Raw genomic sequence first — 19953 nt, 5'->3', positions numbered from 1 at the left:
GATAAATATATTTGAGGATAATTTAGTGCTCAATATATCTAAAACATACTTTAACAATCATTTTCTTATTTAAAATATTAAGTATTATTACTATGCCAGTTAGACTAATAACTATTTTTTCCTTAAATTAAAAAATGGTGTCACTAACATCAGACATATCTTTGGGTTGATTTTTCATTTGTGGTACTAAATTTTGTGATGGTTTTTAACCAAGGCCATTGTGATCAGTATCTCCAATGCACAACAGAGTTTGAGGGTTTTTTACAGTTATAGTGACTATGTAAGTTTTGAACTGATGATGGTAGAATTGTCACACTTCTTTTAACCAATGGACCTGGATTGTTCCAATGTCCATTGGTTGAGTGAAAATTGAACCCATGGGCACCCTACCTGTTATCATGGAAGCAGAAATTCTTTTCTGCGTTGTTTTTTTTTGTCATCTTTAATCTCAACATGACAACATAAAATATTTTGATTTGTTGTCTTGCATACACATTTATATTGATAGATAGAGCCCTTGGCCTGCATTACTTACTGTTTTTATCTTTTCACTTCTTTTGCCACTAACCACACATATTGCTGGTTAAGAGGCCTAGCCTTTGGACCTTGTCCTCTTCAGTTCCAGACCACACAGAATCAGCAGCATGATCTTTCTCAAATACTGTTGTGATGCTTTCTCCTCTATTTAAGAATAGTTAGTAACTTTCTACTGCACGTTATGTCAAATACAAACCTTCTGCCCTAAGAGTTAACATTCTCCTTTTTTTTGCCCTTTCTCCTTTAGCAATCTCACTTCTTCTTGCTCTTTGGAGCAGCTCTCTGTTACTTCTAACCATCTGGTTGTTTTTAGGAAGGGAATTGCTTCTAACTGCTTCCTGCCTGTTCAGATATCACTCTTTGAATCACCAGGAGCCCATTGCTTCCTGAGGCAGTCAATTCCATCTTTATTAATCCGAAATCAATGGTAGCATAAAGTTTTTACTGTTACCATTGTATGCATATCAGTCTAAGGAGGCCTTCTTTCTTAGTTGTTTTGCATATGTGTGTTGTGTCTACAGTGGCACCTTTAAAAGCTGTAGGGGAGGGTTTTTATATCTGACATTCCCACATTTCCATAACCTGACCTCCCCACCCCTCATCCCAGAACCACAACCGCTCAAACTCTACCTTTCTGCACAGACATGCCTAATACATATTTGGTGACTAAACTACATTCTAAATATGGAATTATTTATATGAAGAAGTGTATATACAGAAGTATATACACCAGAGGATGATAATATCTCTGCCTCAGCAATGGTTCTGTGAATTTTAATTGTACGGATAGAATACAAGCCTGATCACGTGCACTCACCAACCCCATACACACACACAGCAAAATGCCTTCATATTACCAATTGTTTAACCAAGAAAACATTACATTTTGTATATTTATATGTAATTGGTTAACTGAGACAATGTTACAATGCTGTATATCTCTCCAGACTTAGAATGACTTGGTTTTCTAAATATGTAATGTACTATTGTTCTCCAGATCCTAGAACAATTGTCATATTTAGTTCCTTACCTGTTATGTGAAATTTTAAACAAATCATGAAAAATATTGATAGGTTTTTCTACATTTTATAAAGTAGAAGTAAGCAAATATCCTGACATTGTTAATATAAAAGGGGACAATTATTACTTTCAAATAGCCTATGCAGCCTGACCTTTTATTAGTATCCCTAAGTTGTTAGCATCTCTAAATGTCCTTGCACTTTAAACTATTTCCAAACTGGTGTTTCCATAACAATTTTAATTGAATCTCCTGGGATGCTAGTTTAATGATGGTAATCAGCCACAGCATATAATTAGATTTCAATCAGAAAAGTTAATGCTATGTAATAACCTGAGAGTAGATGCATAAAAGTTCCATCTAGGTGGGTTTCTTCTCCTGACCTCCCCCTATCCCACGCAAGTGCACTTAAAAGGTTGATAATTGACTGTAGAGAGCAGAGGTTGCTTTCAGTTGTCCCACACAATGTGTAAAGGGTTGTGCAGGGCAGCTAGACTTTTCACGAAGGCCGTTACGTCCCTTATGACCAATAAAAACAGACTTCTTTGTAGAATGACTGCTTAGGGGTGAGAGTGCACCCCTGGGTCATGCCGGAGACTGAAGCTCTGGGGTGTGGCTGGCCTGGGTGAGGTGGGTGGCGCAGCGAGAAGGAACAGTGGGAGGGCTCATCTATAGCCCACATGGCTCTGCTCTACGGCGTTACAGGTCCTGAATTACCAGCAGTGAATTATTCTTTTTCAGTTATTAATATTAGATTTCTTTAAAGCCTGCCTTTATGTCTTTCCATTCATCATCTATGTAATTTTAGAAGTCAAAATGCATGAGGCTCAGAGCTAATTATGCATTCTATTATTCCTTTAGATATCTGGATGAAAGTCATGTTCCAACACTCACTCCCTTCCCTAAAACTCATTTCCACAAGTGATGATTTAATGATCTATTTACTTTAAAGGTTTGCCTTGGAGACAATGATTATCCTGGTTAGCTAGCTTGAAAGAATAGACATTTTCTCTCATGAAATATGTAACTCTTTAGAAAAATTATGTGGGCTTTGAAAATACATTTAATAAAATATGTTTTGACTATCCCCAGGTAGAGAGAACCCATTATATTATATAGCGTATCAGAGACATTGATTAACCATGGGAACCAATGAGCTGTGGAAGCAGTGTGGATGAGGGCAAATTGCAGTTTTGTTTTTCAAAGCCAGTATGTGTAATAAAAGAATGATAAAATGACAGAATTCTTAAATGTGCTGATTGCTGATCAGTTTTCCCGGATCACTGTTTTATTATTCATACCACCATATGTATCACTAGTTTGGTAGGAGCACAAACATTAGTCTTACGTATGCCTTTTAATTTGATCTCTTAATTTCCTTTTTACTCTGCAGTTTTGAACGACATCTGTCTTCAGTACTAACATCCATGACTTCTACGTATAGGTGCTCTACTTGGTTACAATAAAGAGATATGCTCCTATTATTTCTAACAGCAGAGTGCAGTATTTTGCAAGCAGAGGTTCCTTTGTGATTTAGTATACATTCATTTCCGTTAGACTGTGCTTTTTTTGAGCTCTTATAATACAGTTCAATCAAAATGTGTGCAAAACCCTTCTGCTATGAAGTTTACATTAATATTTTCTAAAACTCAAGTCAGAAATACGACTTCAACCAAGTTCTGGATTTAGTGAGAACAAAAGCAAGGTGGATGTTAGGAAGGGAAGGACTGTCTCCGTCTAGATGTCAGTCTCCACCCCGGAGCCACATTTGCGGCAGAAGATTTCCTTGTCCTGGGTCAGGAAGCCTTCCCCCACCAAGGAGACTGAGCACTTCCCACAGTTAAAGCATTCGCTGTGCCACTGACGGTCTTGAAAGCAGATAAACTTGGCACCTCTGAGACCTGTAAAAAATAGGAGAAAAAGAATAATCTATTCTTTCCATGAATAGATTGAGCATTCAATCAGGATCTCTTTTAGGAACTGGAGATGCAGAAAGATGACACTGAGGCAAGTAACCTCAAAAGGAATGCTGCCCCCCCCCCCCCCCCCCCCCCCGGTGCTCTGCATCCATCTGGGACTGTCACCCAGGCAACAGGTTCCTCTGATGAGATCCAGTCTGATTCCCAGTGAAAACTTCCCATCATCTACACAAGTAGGTAGAATTTGGATATAAAAAGCACATAATTTTGGAAGCAGATAAGGACTGCTAAGACAGATAAGGAAATACAGTGTAGTGCACTGGGAATAGATACTCAAATAAGATATCTTTTTCTTTTCTCTTGTTGTGCCTTTGTTTTCTTAGAGGCAATCTACACTAATAAAAGAGAAAAATGGTAATTGGCGTACGGCGATACCGTTTTCATTGGCTAATCAGGGCTATATGCAAATTAACTGCCAACTAAGATTGGCAGTTAACTGCCAACAAGATGGCGGCTAATTTGCATATGTAGGCACAATGCAGGGAGGCGAAAGGGAAAGCAGGAAGAAGCCCCCTGCCACTGACAGTGATCGGAAACCCAGGGGGGAGCTAAGAGCTGGGGGGCAGCTCCCCCCAGCCATGATGGGAGAATCAGGCGCCTTTGCCGCCCTGGCCAGTGATAGCAGGAAGTAGGGGTGGAGCCAGCGATGGGAGCTGGGCACGGTCGAAGCTGGCAGTCCCAGGAGCTAGGGGTCCCTTGCCTGGGCCCAAAGCGAAGCCCACGATCGCGGCGCCCCCCGCTGCCACTGCAGGTCCCCGCTGCCCGGGCCGGACGCCTAGGCCAGAGGCGTTAGGCCTGGGCAGGGGCGGAGCCTGCAACCGCGGGGAGCTGGGGGTCCCCTGCCCAGGCCTGACGCCTCTGCCAGAGGCCTCGGGCCTGGTCAAGGGGCCGATCCAGTGATTGGTGATCGGAGGGTGATGAGGGTCAACTCCTCTGGCCGAGGCATCAGGCCTGGGTGGGGGGCGGAGCCGGGGATTGGGGGGATATGATGGTCCCCTTGCCCAGGCCTGAAGCCTGGGTCAGAGGCGTCAGGCTTGGGCGGGGGGTGGAGCAAGCGATCAGAGGGAGATGGGGGTCCCCTGCCCAGGCATGATTCCTGGGCCAGAGGCCTCAGGCCTGGGCGGGGGCCAGAGCCAGTGATCGGGGGGAGATGGGGGTCCCCTGTCCAAGCCTAACACCTCTGGCGGAGGCGTCAGGCCTGGGCAAGGGGCCAATCAGGCGATCGGAGGGTGATGGGGGTCAACGCCTGAGGGCTCCCAGTATGTGAGAGGGGGCAGGCTGGGCTGAGGGACACTCCCCCCCCCCCCCACACACACACCCAGTGCACGAATTTCGTGCACCGGGCCCCTAGAATTAGGATAAAATGAAATAAAATTGTACTTCATAGCCTGATGTCTGATGTTTTGATGACTTTTAGTTCTTCTCCTTCTTTTCCCATGTTTAAATTTTACTTAGGATAAAGTTCTATGCTCATATTGTGGTCTGGGATACAATTTCCAAAAGCCCCAAATCTAGAACTTTATCCAGACTATCATGCAGCTAGCCTAACATGATGACCTCATTACCTTGCCCAGAGACAACTTCAGCCTGTGACAAAGATCTGTGGATCTGATCACTCTAAGACCATGTTATCCCATGATTAGCTCCTAAGAAGTGCCTTGTCAGCCGTCACCACTTGGGCCTCACTTGAGCCATGGTGTTTGAAGAAAGGTAGAATTTGAGTCTTCAGTGGACACTATCTCTATATCCCTAATATGAATCCAAGGCACACAGTTCAAGGAATTGGTTTTGAGGAGTTGTAGAAAAGGAGAAAGATCTAGGAATTGGGAAGGGGTTGGAATATCCCTAAGCTTGGGTCTTTATTTATTTGCCAAGTTTTTTTCAAGTGACCTTAGGACTGTGAACTTCCTGTGATTTATACCATAGAATGAGGCTAAAATAGTTCATGTGCTTATTCACATATAATTTCCAAATAGTCCATTTGGGATGGTAAAGCAAAAAGAGTGAATAAGCATTCTATTTCAGATAAACTCTCCTTAATATTATAATGAACTTTTATTTCCACTCTAGAAACATTATTTGGTGTCTTTACATATAATTTACCAATTCATAGAAACATTTATATAAAATTTTTCTACTTTCCTTGATTAAATAAATTTATAGCTTGTTACTTATGGTGCTATCATCATTTTCTAATAAGAGTAAATCAATAATGAACCAATTAATTCTTTTAATGTTATTTAAAACATTGACAAGCTGATTGTAAGAATGATGTTCTCAATAAATGTAAATCATCTCTGTTCATAAAACTAATTATTACACATCTAGCATTTTGATGCTCATGAGTTTTTCTTGAGTTTATTAGTAAGCCTGTACAGTGGCAAATGTAAAAACAAGTCTAGAATTTTACAAAGAGGGAAAAAAATAGGAGTATCTGGTAGCAGGAATTTAAGAAGGGCCTAACTGATCCTGTGATGTTTATAAATTGTTTCAATTTTAGATATGCTTATGCCCTCAGGTCATGAGGGTCATCTGCAGTAAGAGACTCATCCAGGAAACAGGTCTCCAGCACTTGTTTTTATCTGGCTTCATTTACTCCTGAAAATTCAGTAAAATAAGAACTAACATTGATTGAACACTTAAAGATGAACCCATCAATATTCTAAGCCCTTTACATGTATTACTTCATATAACGCTCGCCTCACCTTCATGGGGAAGATGTTATCACCAACCCTACTTTGCATACAGAAATTGACAGAGAGGTTCAACTCTTTGCCCAAATCACCCAGTTAGTAAGTGGCAGATCTGGATTTAATCCAAGGCCATCTAGTTTCAGAGCCTGTGTATGCTCTTCACTCCACTAAATTAAGCCTGAATTTATCTTTTGTAAAAAAACATAACCTGAAACATTAGCATCCCTTTCTGAAGAAATCATAATATTTGAAACCCCTTTTAGTTAAAATAAACAGAAATGAAAGAAAGTTAAGATGTAATCCTGCTCAACACCTTATTTTAAAAATAAGGCCAGTGAGGACCTCAGAGGTGAATTGTTTACTCACTTTCACACAATAGTCAGGAGCAGAGGCAAGACTAAGGTATGTAATTTACTCTCTAGTCCAAAGTACTTTGCACTACATCAAGCTGCTTTATTTATCCCCAAAAGTTTGAAAGGTTAGTCTTATCTTAGAGGAGGAAAAAATATATTTTTACATTGAATTTGTTCAGATGACTCAAATTCATTGTGATGGGATTAAAATTTTTTACCAGATGCCTTAGAGATTTAGTTAATATAAAATAGTATTTTTAAAACATTCTAACATAGTTTCTTACAAGTGATATATTGTTTGCTTGAATGTGCAACTTTCAGAAGATACGATAGTATAAGAATTCTCTATCCGATGTTAGTTCAAATAGCTCAATTTAAAAGAAGCACTACTCTAGGATTTATATATAATAAATATAAGAATTAGATAAAATTATTAAAGCAAGTTGGAAGTTCAGTACCTAGTATCTCTCAGTCACAGAACCAAAAGGAGATGAAGATAATTATCAAAAGATGGGTTATTCCAAATTAAATAGATAATCTTGAATTACTTTTGGGTCAAATCTCTGGTTTCTGATCATCCTTATGTAATATTCAGAACACTGTGGTTTCTCTGTCTGAACCTTAAAAAGCTGAGCTCAGTGATCAATGTGCTACAATTCATCAGAAAAAAATTTCCTAGACACATGAATCTGTTATGGATCAGAACTGAAACTCATCAAGTTCAGGGCTTGTGTAGGCTCTTTACAAACTAGTATTGGCCAATTGGGTTCCCCAAAAGTTTTCAAATCCATTTTGAGTTGTGTAATTTTCTAATATTCTCATGGAAGCCCCCCATTTTTTTCTGACTAGTTCAAGAAAAGTGTTCTAGAATAAGTCAACTGTATCTGTTGGTTTGTGATGGCAGACTCCACTAAGGAGATTTTGGAGCTCCAGGTACTATTGCATTGCTGTAAGACCCATTATCTAGATAAAATCAGAGAAGATAATGGCTTTTTCTCCTGACTTCAGAAGTTGTCAGATGTGTAAAAGGCAGGAAAGTAGAGTGGTTAAGAGTCCAACCTTTGGAGCCTGATAGTATGGAATTGCCAAAGCAAGGCCTTGAAAGGGCTGACAGGTGACGTAGCTGAGTGATGAAAACAAGGTGTGAGGAACAGAGAGGACATGCCCTACACAACGAGGCAGCAGCTTAGTTCCATATAACAGTGACCTAGCTCTGGAATGTAAGGGCAGTCAACTCACCTGGGTAGGATTTTACATTACACATTACATTATATTACATAACATTACACATTACATTACATTGTTTCCAAACATGTGCAGGCCAGACAAAACATGGATGCTGGCCAGACGTAGCCTGAGGACCAGTGTGAGATTGTGAAAAGCCTGGTGCCCCACATAGATGAGCAGGACTGTGCTCCAAGTACCAGGTAACACTCTCTCCCTGCTTGCAAGTCAATGAAAGCCTGCTGCGCTGGGTGTGCAGCACAACTGTTTTCTTCCTTTAAAGATTCATGAAGATTCAACTTTTATTTTGTGAAACATTTGAAGATGGAGGAGAAAGAGAGGGATACAATAATCTTTAATTCCATGTTACATAAACTGAACTAAAATCCTCTATAATAAAAGGGTAATATGCAAATTGACCCTAATGGTGGAACAACCAGAAATGACCAGTTGCTATGACATGCACTGACCACCAGGGGGAAAACGCTCAATGCAGGAGCTGCCCCTTGGTGGTCAATGTGCTCCCACAGGGGGAGCTCTGCTCAGCCACAAGCCGGGATGATGGCTGGGAGCGCAGAGGCAGTGGCAGGAGCCTCTCCTACCTCCTCGGCAGTGCTAAGGATGTCCGACTGCGGCTTACGTGGGCGTAAGCCACAGTCAGACATCACCCGAGGGCTCCCAGGCTATCAGAGGGATGATGTCCAACTGCCAGCTTAGTTCTGAGGGGTCCCAGACTGCGAGTGGGTACAGGCCAGGCTGAGGGACCCCACCGAGTCCATGAATTTTTGTGCACCGGGACTCTAATATGAAATATTATCTAAGAATACTAGACATGGGGAGTTCTGCCACATCATTCAGTGACTGTAAATTACCTAGCAGAGTGATGGTGGGGCTTCTCAGGGGCTGTGCTAGCTTTAGTTCTTTTACTACAGGGTAAGCATTTTAGAAGGGTCTCTGAGGAAAAGGTAATGCTTTGTTTGTTGCCTTGAAAATCTGTTTAACACAGATTGATTTACCACTTCTGTTATTTTCAAACATGCCACGTGTACTTTATTTCTTCAGCAGAACACTATCTGGTTTTATTTCATCTATTCATAACTAAAACTTAATGCAAGGGCAAAGAGGAAAAAATAGAATAATACATTTGTTAGAAACATCTTAAAACGAAGTTTAATTAATTTGTAACCTATGCTACCCTAATTAGTACAGCTTTGGATTTCAGTACAATACTTACATTTAATTAAAACATTTTCCATTCTTAAGGCCATTTCATCCTTGTTTGGAATTAAGCAGGATTTTTATTTTCAAATATCCCTTCCTTCCACTCGAATCCTTAAAGGTCCGGCTCAGACCAGGCCTCCTCATGAAGGTCTCTATGTCTCAGTTCACCCTGTTCTCCTCTTCCTCGGAACTATTCCTTTATTGAGAGTTAGTACCATTACATTTAGAATTAATAATCCTCTATAGCAAGGGTGGGGAACCCTTTTTCTGCCAAGAGCCATTTGGATATTTATAACATCATTCAAGGGCCATATAAATTATCAACTTAAAAATTAGCCTGCTCTATTTGGTCAAACATTTAATTAACTCACCCCTAATGCCTTGACAGGGCCAAACCAAATGATTTCATTGGCCTGATACCAAATGATTTCACAGGCCTCTAGAGTATAGTTACCCTGATTATAATCTATATTTGCCTAGAAGGGTCTGTGTAATAGTTCTGCTTATGTATTTTGTGTTTATCTAGAAAAAGAAACATAAGGAAAAGATTACCTTCTTTTTAATTTTTAGAGTGAACTATATAGCATTTATGTAGCCATAACTGTCTCATGTAAGGACTGTATTCAACTAAAGAACTCACCAGTAATGGGTTTGGCGCAGGCTACACACTTTTTGGCATAAAGATGGTTGTAGCAGTCCAAGCAGAATGGATAATCATCTCTGGACATAAACTCTTCATCACAGAGCTCTTTCCTGCAGCCGCTACACAGAAAACACTCTTTATGCCATGGCTGGTCATGAAATGTTATCCAACCTGAAGTTATCACCTGCCAAAGGATCACAAAAAAAGGTAATGACCGTGGAAGCTGTAAGCATTCAGGCCTTTTGTGATGCTCTTCTATGTCCACAGGTGATTCGTTGGGCTACTTGATCGTCTTGTGTCAGGCTGTCCTTTTTCTAAGATTTTTTGGGGGATGGATATGAGAAGCAAAAGGCTATAGGGATATGAACTGGTGACACATATCCTAATTTTTCTACCATAATGGAACAGAAAGGAAACAGGGATATACTGGATCCAGAAAAAAGAAAAAGGAGTCAGCTATTGATTTCATTTCTTATCTTTCTATGGCTTTCTTGTTGGTCTTCAAAGATCTGCCATTAGATCTAAAATATTTTCTATGCTCTGTTCTTATTGCCATGTTTACCTTTTCAGGATGCTGAATAAAAAGCTTTTTTCCTGAAGGCTTTCCTCCAGGCTCAAGAATATCCAGCAGTAACAGCCCTGAATGGAATGGATAAGCACCATCATCTGTTAGTAAGGAGCTAAACTTAAGTGTTTTTTCGGTCTTCAGCCCTGTGCTAAGGGATGGCCTCTTCTTACTATTCTCAACATACCTACACAGTAGGGACTATTATCTTTCCCCTTTATGAGATGAGCAAGTACTTGGGGTTAGAGTGGTTGTCCCTTGCCAGGGACACACAGAGCTAGCATTCAAAGCTGCACAGTCTGATCCCAGAGCCCACGTGCTTAAACATTAATACAATACTGAGGCAAGATAACTTTGCAATGGTAAACAGTTGATAAGTCCTTGTTGAATGAGTGAATAAACTCCAATGGAAAAAGTGTTTGGAAAGCAATTCCAATATTGTATCTAGCACAAATGGTATACTGTGGGCAACAGTGTAAGTTTTCAACGTTAAGGCTCTAAGAGCACTGGTTGTACATTGATGTGTGATGTGCTAGAATTTTGTCAGAGATGGTTATCATTCCTCCATAATATACCTTTTTTTTCTATACCAGTTGAATCCTTGGTTCTACTTTTTAAAAGGCAGAGACATCTTTCTTTGGGATAATATAGGTAAAAACTTGTGTAACAATTTTTAAGTCATAGCACCTTTCAGAATCATGGCTATTGACCTGCAGTAGCTCTGGAACCTTGAATGTGTTCATGCAAATGTTTTATATTATAAGTGGTTTATTATAAGACAGTGGTTCTTAACCTTCCTAATGCCGCGACCCTTGAATACAGTTCCGCATGTGGTGACCCCCAATTTCATTGTTACAAATTGAACATAATTAAGGCATAATGATTAATCACAAAAACAATATGTAATTATATATGTGTTTTCTGATAGTCTTAGGCGACCCCTGTGAAAGGGTTGTTTGACCCCCAAAGGGGTTGCGACCCACAGGTTGAGAACCACTGTCTTATAATGACTGAAGCAATGTTGTAGCTGAGGTGGTTCTTGTAACCTTTGTATTTCAATGAAGTAGATAAGCCATTAAAATGTTATTTGCCTGTGATAGAGGGTTTTAAAATGATTATTCTAAAGATATTTTAAAATATAACAAAAATACCTTAATACTTAAAGGTATTATGAAGAAAAGTTATTTTTCCTAAAGGGAAAAAAGTACACTATTCTAAATAAGTAAGTGGGAAACATGATGGTGTGTGTGAACACAAGCAATTTAAAATACTCCCTACTGACTTTAAATGCCTTAGAGCAGGCACAGCAGAATTCAAGATCCCTTTGATTTGTTTGGTCAAATGATTAGCAGGCAATGCTTAAAAGATTCAAACTTGAAAAAATGTGTTCACAGCAAAGTAAAACTTGAAATGTACAGCAAAGACTGTTTAATTAGGGAGAAGACACTCTGGGGCATTAAAGCAGATTGCTTGTGATCATGTTCCTTTTGAAGAGGTAGGTGGGCTAAAATGAAGTCTAATATCTAAGCTTAGTTTTTGCCACTGATTGATGCCAGGATTTAGATCAAGTTTCTTCCCTGACAAAGTGGAGGCAATAATGATTTTACATTCAGTAGATGACAGCTGATAAATTGCAGAATAGTCTATTTGAACCTTGAGAAGTTTGAATTCAAAGCACTTGTAGTTTGAGGTTACTTGCTGTTGGGTAGAAAATAAAATTTTGTTTCACAAAATAAAATTTATGAAAAAACTTCTAAGAGCCTGATTGACAAGTAGTTTTTGCCTAATTTTTAAAAAATATTTGTTCTTTGGTTAGATTGAAGCGAATTGTTTTTCTTCAGTTTGGATCATTTTGATGAGAAACGTTTATATCTGGCTTTCCTTAAAGGATTTATGGCTTAAAAAATTAAATAGAAAATAATCTGGCTTGTCATGATCTGTCTACTATCCAATATAAACATTTTATAAATTTTTAGTGACTTCAAACCATGTCCTAAATATAGGACAGGTTCCTATAACCTGGGAAATGCCAGAGGTTTGGCCCCAGACAGCGCTCAGAAGCTGATATACTAGAGAAGTTCCTTTCTTGAATCTTCACAGTATTCTAATGAACTTTATACTGTGTGCCCAATCAATGACATTAAGATAATTCCCATAAGTCTTATTACTATTTTAGAGTAAATCTTTAAGAAACAGTCAAAAAAATGGTCAACTTCACTGCCCCTCAAAATAGTGAGATAAATCTATTCATTTTTATTTCGGGTATCTGTTTCTAAATGTGTCATTGACTCTGACAATTTTTTGGAGCTTCACATGTCACGGGGTCATAGGGTCTGACTATTGCTTTTGAAGTCATTTTCCAAGTCAGTGTCTCTGGTAGCGTAATGGAAGTCTCTGGATATAAGATGTCATGTTCTATCTTTTGTAAGTTTCAGACATCATTATAGTGTAATTTAAGAATTATAACTTAGGGGTTTATTGATGCCACCTCAAATGCAGTAGTAGTATTTTAAATATACCTAGAAAATTACTGTGTGTGTTTGTATGCATGTATGTTTATTTATGCATTTGTAGAAAGTAGTAATGAGACTTCTAGCTTTCCAGATGCAATAATACAAAAGGTCTTAAGATATCTGCCAAAGTAGCCCATATATCAAAAGTGTTGAGAAATCACTGTAGTAATCCAATGTAGTTTCATGATTCAGCTTTCTCATCACAATTTATAGTGCTATTTTAAACTTATGATGCCTCAGGGTCAAGGATTTCTTCAAGAACATCAATATATATTTTATAGACTACAGACAGGTTTTGTAAAGGTGACAGAGATGAGCGACTTTTTCACAAAAGAAGCTTAGAGGATAAAAAAAGAATTGGGCAAAGTCTACTCGAAAAAAAAAATGACCTTTTTTTTCTTTTGGAAAATATGTTTGGAATGAATATCAAAGTTAAAGGAAGTGAAGGCAGCCACACAAAGGTCTTAGTCTTCTGTCTTTTTATTTAATGAATTTCCCTAATGATCTCCCTTGAGCCTCCCTATCTACTCTTTAGAAACATAAAAGCTTCAAGCCAGAAGGCATTTGTATTGCTGAAACATAATGTGAGGAGTTAAACATCTTGTTTAAATTGGTTCACTTCATCACTCTGTGAGACAAACCCATATTTCTCTGCAATGAAATAGATCAAAAATTATTTTCTTTGCAATATTTTGTTCAAAGGGAGGTGTGTGTTCTCTACTAGAATACATGAAATTAGAGGAAAGCAGTGAATGGAAGTGGAATTTCAAGTCACTTGAGATGTTGGAATATTAATGTTCTGGGTGGAATTTTATGGTGAGAAAAATAGATGACCATCCTCAATGCGACAGGTAGTGCTTTGGACATGTTGGAATTCACACTGAAGACAAATGTAACCTGGTAGTATCAGTTCACTTCCACTATATAGTACAGCTAAAAGGCAGTGGTCTGGAAGATTCCCCAAACTTTATCCTCTTTAGATAATTACCTTCTTACAAAAGTTGCAGTAGTGAGCAAACTCCTTCTGAAAACACCGCACACAGTAATTGCCACTCTCTTTGGAAATCAAAGGTTTAGTTCCTATTGGCTGTCGGCAATGCTCACACACAAAACAGGTTTCATGCCAGTAGTTTCCCTTAAATTCCATTTTGCGGGAACCTGTACCCCAAAATTAATAACCTGTTAGTACAAATCAAGCATAACTTTATAGTCTTTTAAGCAAAGATATATCAAATTATTTAAAATATATATTTTAAAGTGATTAATTATCCTTATAAAAATAATGTTTTGTTGGCTTCCAAAATATTAATCTGGGGAATAAAAAGTAAATAGAGTTCAGACATGATGACGGTTAGTCACTCTTTCGCTGAAAACTCTTGTGCTTTGGAAGCTACAATTTTGAAATGTGAAAGTGTTATAAATAGAGACTCTGAAAGGCTGCATGTAGTTTAGATAAATTGGGCCATAATCATCCTTACAAGACTTTTAGGAATGCCAAGGGCACAAACTCATAAGATTAATGTTGTGCAGTTATGATCAACTAGAAAATATTTGAATCCATAATAAGAAAATAAGAGTCATGTTCTTATGCTGCTATCTATACGGATTGAGAAGAGGGTCAAAATCATAGAGAATTAGTGCTTGCCTAAACGTGTAAGGGATCCACGTAATCTATTGATTACATGGATCCTTGTTTTCCCTAAGAGAGAACAAAACTGCCATTGGTTATATCTAGGACAGGGTGTGTAATGCTATGTTAGCCTTATTGGTATAGATTTTATCTTTACTCTATGGCTCACATTCTCATTCAAAATGTTTCTATGACCTAGGTTTAATTTACCCATTCAAGGCAGAAATAATGATGATTTATTTCTACAGTACACTAAATGAGATCAAGGGATAGCAAGAAAGGAATTTTTCTCAGAAGCAGGTTTTTGTTGTTAGCTAGTATTCTCTTCTGTGCTTGGGCTTAACGGAAAGCACGGTTACTTCCGTTAGTGACCAGAACTCCCTGTTGATCTTACCAGGCATGATGGTCTTCTTGCAGTGGAAGCACTTGGAGGAGCACTCATTAGAATAGCACTCCGAGCAGAGCAGGCGCTCATCCTTGGCAGCAAAAGGCTTTTCCACCAAAGAGTGATTGCATTTGGCACAGTTGAAGCATCTTTCATGCCAGTGCCGGCCTTTGTAACAAAGATCCTTGGAGACGGTGAATAAAAGTTAATTAAATGTGTTTCAACAAAACCAGCCATTTTATAAGACAAAACTAAACACTCCTGGGACTCTGGTGCCAGTAGATTGTGTTGGTAGCTTGAGGGAAAGTTGTTACTGATACTGTTACCCATTGAGAGGAGATTGGGGCAATTAAGAGCTAGAGCCTGGGGCTTTGTTGGTTGATTACTGAAGACAGATGGAAAATAAGTGGACCCTCTCCTATTTCTTCAAATTTCCTCTACCTTCCTTTTATAAACAAGAGAGGCTTGTCGTGGAATAATCTTTTATTTTATTTTTAAATATTTTTATTGTTTTTTAGAGAGACAAGAAGGGAGAAAAAAAGAAACATAGATATGAGAGTGAAACATTGATCACTGCCTCCTGCACACCCCTTATCAGAGATCAAGCCCAAAACTTGGGCAGGTGCCCTGACCCAGAATCAAACCCGGCAACCTCTCAGTGCATAGATGATGCCCAACCAATTGAGCTACACTGGCTAGAGCCAATCTTTACCTTTAGGGTGTTATATCTTACTAGAGGCCCGATGCATGAAATTCATGCAAGAGTAGGCCTTCCTTCCCATGGCTGCTGGCACCAGCTTCCCTCTGGCACCCGGGACCGGGCTTCCCTTGCAGCCCCGGCTTCATCTGGAAGGATGACTGGAAGGACATCCGGTCTAATTAGCATATTATGCTTTTATTATTATAGATTATTATTTGAGATTTAACTAAACAAAATCTCAACACCACCTAGCCAAAACAAAGGCAAAATAAATGAAAACGAAAAAATGCAATAATTTGCTTTGTAGGAGGAATGAGTTATATGTGTGAAAGGCATCAGGGCACAATGGGTGTGGAAATGAAGCTGATTTGGAGCCAGAAAATAGATTCTTTAATCTTTACACATCCTATTATCTATGTATTTATTCATTTATACTCTTGTGATTCCAGAAATAACTCAACATTTTATTGGTGTAACTTTGGACAAATAGCCTATTTAATATTTAGCATCCTAAACGATCTCCTTAAATCATTGCAAAGATTAAAGTATATATTATATTTAATAGTGCTAAGCATAGTGCCTAGAATTTGGTTGATGGTAACTCTGAAGATCCTTATACCCAGTAGCAGAGCTATAGAGTATTAATGGTTAACTAAAGGAAAAGCATTTGTCTGCTCATATGCAAAATTCTGTGAACTGACAGAAGACCTACCTTGGAACCTGATTCAATTGCTTCTTTGCACTCCTCACAATAGTTACAAAAGACGCGATCATAACATTTGATGCAGTATGGATTGCCATCCTTTAGCATAAATTTCTTCCCAAGAAGTGATGCTGAGCAGTATTGACAGTCAAATTGAGAAGCTGTCATTTTGCTTCAATCCTGTGAATAAGAAAATGATCCATGTATTAAAAGCAAGTTTTGTTGATGAGAGAGATTATAAAGCCTCAATACAATGTGAGTCAAGCACTGAAATGAATTTGTATTTTCTTTTTAAAAATAAATATATTTCTTTGTTGGTTTCAGAGAGGAAGGGAGAGGGAGAGAGAGAGATAGAAACATCAATGATAAGAGAGAATCATTGATCAGCTGCCTCCTGCACGCCCCCTACTGGGAATTGAGCCCGCAACCCAGGCATGTGCCCTTGGCTGGAATCGAACCTTGGGCCCTTCAGTCTGCAGGCTGACGCTCTATCCACTGAGCCAAGCCAGCTAGGGCTGAATTTGTATTAAGAGAAAATTCACCAGTTTAGGAACATATGCTGTAGCCATGCTGAAACTGGGAGGGATTTGGGAAAGGCTACTCTCTGATCCTGCCAGTTTTGTGTGCTTTGCTAACAAAATGCATGAAGCGGGCAGCCAGATTGTGGAAAACGTCTTGCATTCATCATTCACTAAATGTGGAATTCAATGAGAATGTGCTATGTGTTGAAATAGGATGGTTCCACCTCAGGGATATAAATATGAAGTGTTGATAGGGCTTTCACTAGCTGTCATCACTATTTTGCTGGAGAGGTCTGGAGGCGGAATTCCGTGGAAATAAGAATTCTCTTTTACTCTAACTGCAATAGAAGTTATTAATCAAGTACAGTACATTTTCTAGGCCATTCTTTTAGTTCTTAAATCTTTGTTGGGTACCTAATGATTTAGACACATTAGTCCTAAGATCTCTTCCTGTACCATATACTCTCCTTTGGGACATGCTACCTACTTATGGCTTCAAATATTCCATTGACTCCGAAATCTATAGCTTTAGCCTGTTTATGACTTGCTTCCTGGACATCTCATTTAAATATCCCACCCCAATACCAAGATGACCAAATAAAACTCCTCAGCTGGGAGGATGCAGTCTAAGCGCCAGGTCTTGTGACTGGAGTTGAGCAATTGCCCAGATGCAGAAGTGCAGATAAAAGCATCAATGATAGAAAGAACTATAGCCTTCTTTAGGCTTTGGGGCTAAACTAACATGTATATAGAACAAATAGCAGCAGCAGCATCTTACAGGATGAAACACTGATATGAAATATAAAGCCAAAGCCAGAATAAGGATTCGAGTTATTTTATAAATTTAGGAAAATATTAAAGAACAAAACATAAAGATGTCAAAAGAGTTAATTAGGCATTGAACATGTGCTTTCCATCGTCTTCAAAAGCAATAGCACCGATTTTATTCTTAAGTGAGATTTGTCATTTCTGAATTTACTGTAATATATTAAGAGCTATGAATATTTTTAAAATTTCCATCTCAGATTTTTTTTTAATTTTAGCTAAATCAGAAAGTCAATTAATTAGTATAATGCTTTTTACAGCGTTCTATATGCTAGTTTTTATTTGCCACATTTGGATTGTATTCCCACACATTTTGCCTTCTTTCATTGTAATGATGACTTTTCCTGCAGCGTGTCTTGCTGCATATATATTGATTCTGTACATAGTAGTTTTGCTATAGTGTTCTTCACTAATAGAGGAAACACTGAGGATTTGGAACATGTGAGTCTTTCCCCAAGAAATATGAAAATTCAGACTAGAAAGTTCCCAATGGAACATCCCAAAATTATCTATCTGCAAGGAACATTGAATTCTGTATTTGATTAATTTCACAGAAATGCCCCTTCCTTGTGAGTGCACATACACTCAATGTGTTACTTGAGGGAGTGGAGACAGGAGGAAATAGCGCTGATTCCCTTGAAAGACTTTAAAATGCAAGTTTTATTCTCATTTACAGTGATGAAGTGTTTATCTCTTTATCTCTTAATAGTGAAACAGGGCACATACCTCTAACTTTTATCACTTTATAGGAAAAATGCCATTTTCATCATGATATTTATTTACCCTTAGATGTATATACTAGCACCTTGAAGCACAGCCTCTCAGAACTGGGAACTCCCAAGGTACTTCCACTTTGCAAGGCTTTTAGTATATTATAAATGAAGAAACAACCAAAAAGATTACCAAAGTGGTAGATGGTTTCAAATATATAGGAAGTGTTTAATTTCTTAAGTCAAATTGTTATTTCTTATACTTTACATATATTAGAGATATCATTTTCTACATGTCATTGTTTTAATTTCTAAAGGTTTTTTTAAATAAGAGGATGATAAATAAGAAGAAGTAATATGTCCTTTCCTTATGTTTGTCAACAGAGAAATAATCCAGATGGGTGTAGCATAACCAGAGAAGGGTTTGGGGAGCTGATGATAGGCATGGAAGTTGTCCAGACAAGAAAGATCTTGGATGCTGTAGGCTGATGCAAAGGGTCGACTGCTGAGGGGGACCATTTGAGATGCAAGAGAGGGGAGGAGACAATAAAGTTCTTCCTCTCTGTCTCTCAGTACTCAGTTACCATGGACATGTGCAAAGCAAGGACATGGTTCCAACATACATGAGCTTCATACATGAGCATTGCACAAGTTAGGGACAATTGTATATGTCCTATTACTTTCCTACCATAGATTGCAGGTTTCAAAAATGAGAGGGCTCTTCCATCTTATGATGGAGTTGAAATGTGCTAGATTATAATATGGGCATTCTGGTTTTCAACGTGTCTCTGTGGATGTGCTTTAGAGGAATTTTATTACTTGAGGGAATTAAATGACCATATATCTTTTATTATAAATATCAATTATAAGTTACTACATTGATTTGATTACAGCTTTTTGTTTCCCATCAAAGCAGTAATACTATATAAAATCATCACATTGTTTACATGTATTAAAATAGAGGATATACAGCGAGTGATAACTAAGATTACTTCTATCTCTAGTACATGATCTGTAAGTTTTGCTAAATAGATGCAAGTGATGCCATAACCACTACTTTTGCACATACGCTAAAGTGCACTGCTCTGTACCATTTGACTTCTGGCTTACTTTCAATTGCCCATTCAGGTCTTTCCTTGATTTTGTAAAGCAAATTTGATTCTGTTTTTCTTTAGGGAAGAACTTGAAATAATTTTAATATATATGGCATAAGGAATATTAAATTGCTCTTGGGAAATGTTACTATAAAATGTTGAAGTCTTTGAAACGTATCTGATTGCTATATCAAACTTGGATGGAGACAGAAACTGGATGCAGAATCTTAATTTGAACTATACTTAACTGAATTTACTTGTGGTGATTTTCCCGTTTAAGATTTTAATTAGGATTGCTTCTCTGAGGGTAGGCAGGGGGTTGATGACCAGTCAAGAGCATTTTGGAAGCCTCACTGAACAAGGTACATACAGTGCTCTATGCTTTATACAGAGTTACAGAAACCATCGATAATGCTTAGTTATTCAAGCCACCTAGTCTCCTAAGGCAACTGTTCAATCATTCTCTTCTCCTACACTGCCTGCACCCTCACAAGGTTATTGGGTACTACACATCCTATTTATTCCACTTCAGAAGCATTGCTTAAATATTTTTTTTTATCTTAACATCTTTTATTGATTTCAGAGAGGAAGGGAGAGAGAGAGAAGTAGAAACATAAATAATGAGAGAGAACCATTGAT

General features: G+C 38.3%; 1 protein-coding gene across 1 annotated transcript in view; it reads right to left on the bottom strand.

Moving 5' to 3' along the window:
- Positions 1-2807: 2807 nt before the first annotated feature.
- Positions 2808-19953, bottom strand: part of FHL5 (four and a half LIM domains 5) — a 33034-nt gene continuing 15888 nt past the window's right edge. The window contains exons 2-6 of the mRNA XM_081094309.1: positions 16174-16344; positions 14771-14945; positions 13735-13904; positions 9666-9852; positions 2808-3456 (exon numbers count right to left, since the gene is read on the bottom strand). Coding sequence (XP_080950435.1) covers positions 3293-3456; positions 9666-9852; positions 13735-13904; positions 14771-14945; positions 16174-16332 — 855 coding nt within the window. The 5' untranslated portion in view covers positions 16333-16344 and the 3' untranslated portion in view covers positions 2808-3292. The remainder of the gene's footprint in view (positions 3457-9665; positions 9853-13734; positions 13905-14770; positions 14946-16173; positions 16345-19953) is intronic.

The sequence above is a fragment of the Myotis nattereri genome, assembly GCF_964212035.1.
Source record: "Myotis nattereri genome assembly, chromosome: 6".
NCBI classification, from domain to species: domain Eukaryota; kingdom Metazoa; phylum Chordata; class Mammalia; order Chiroptera; family Vespertilionidae; genus Myotis; species Myotis nattereri.
This window is presented reverse-complemented; position numbering and strand designations above follow the sequence as displayed.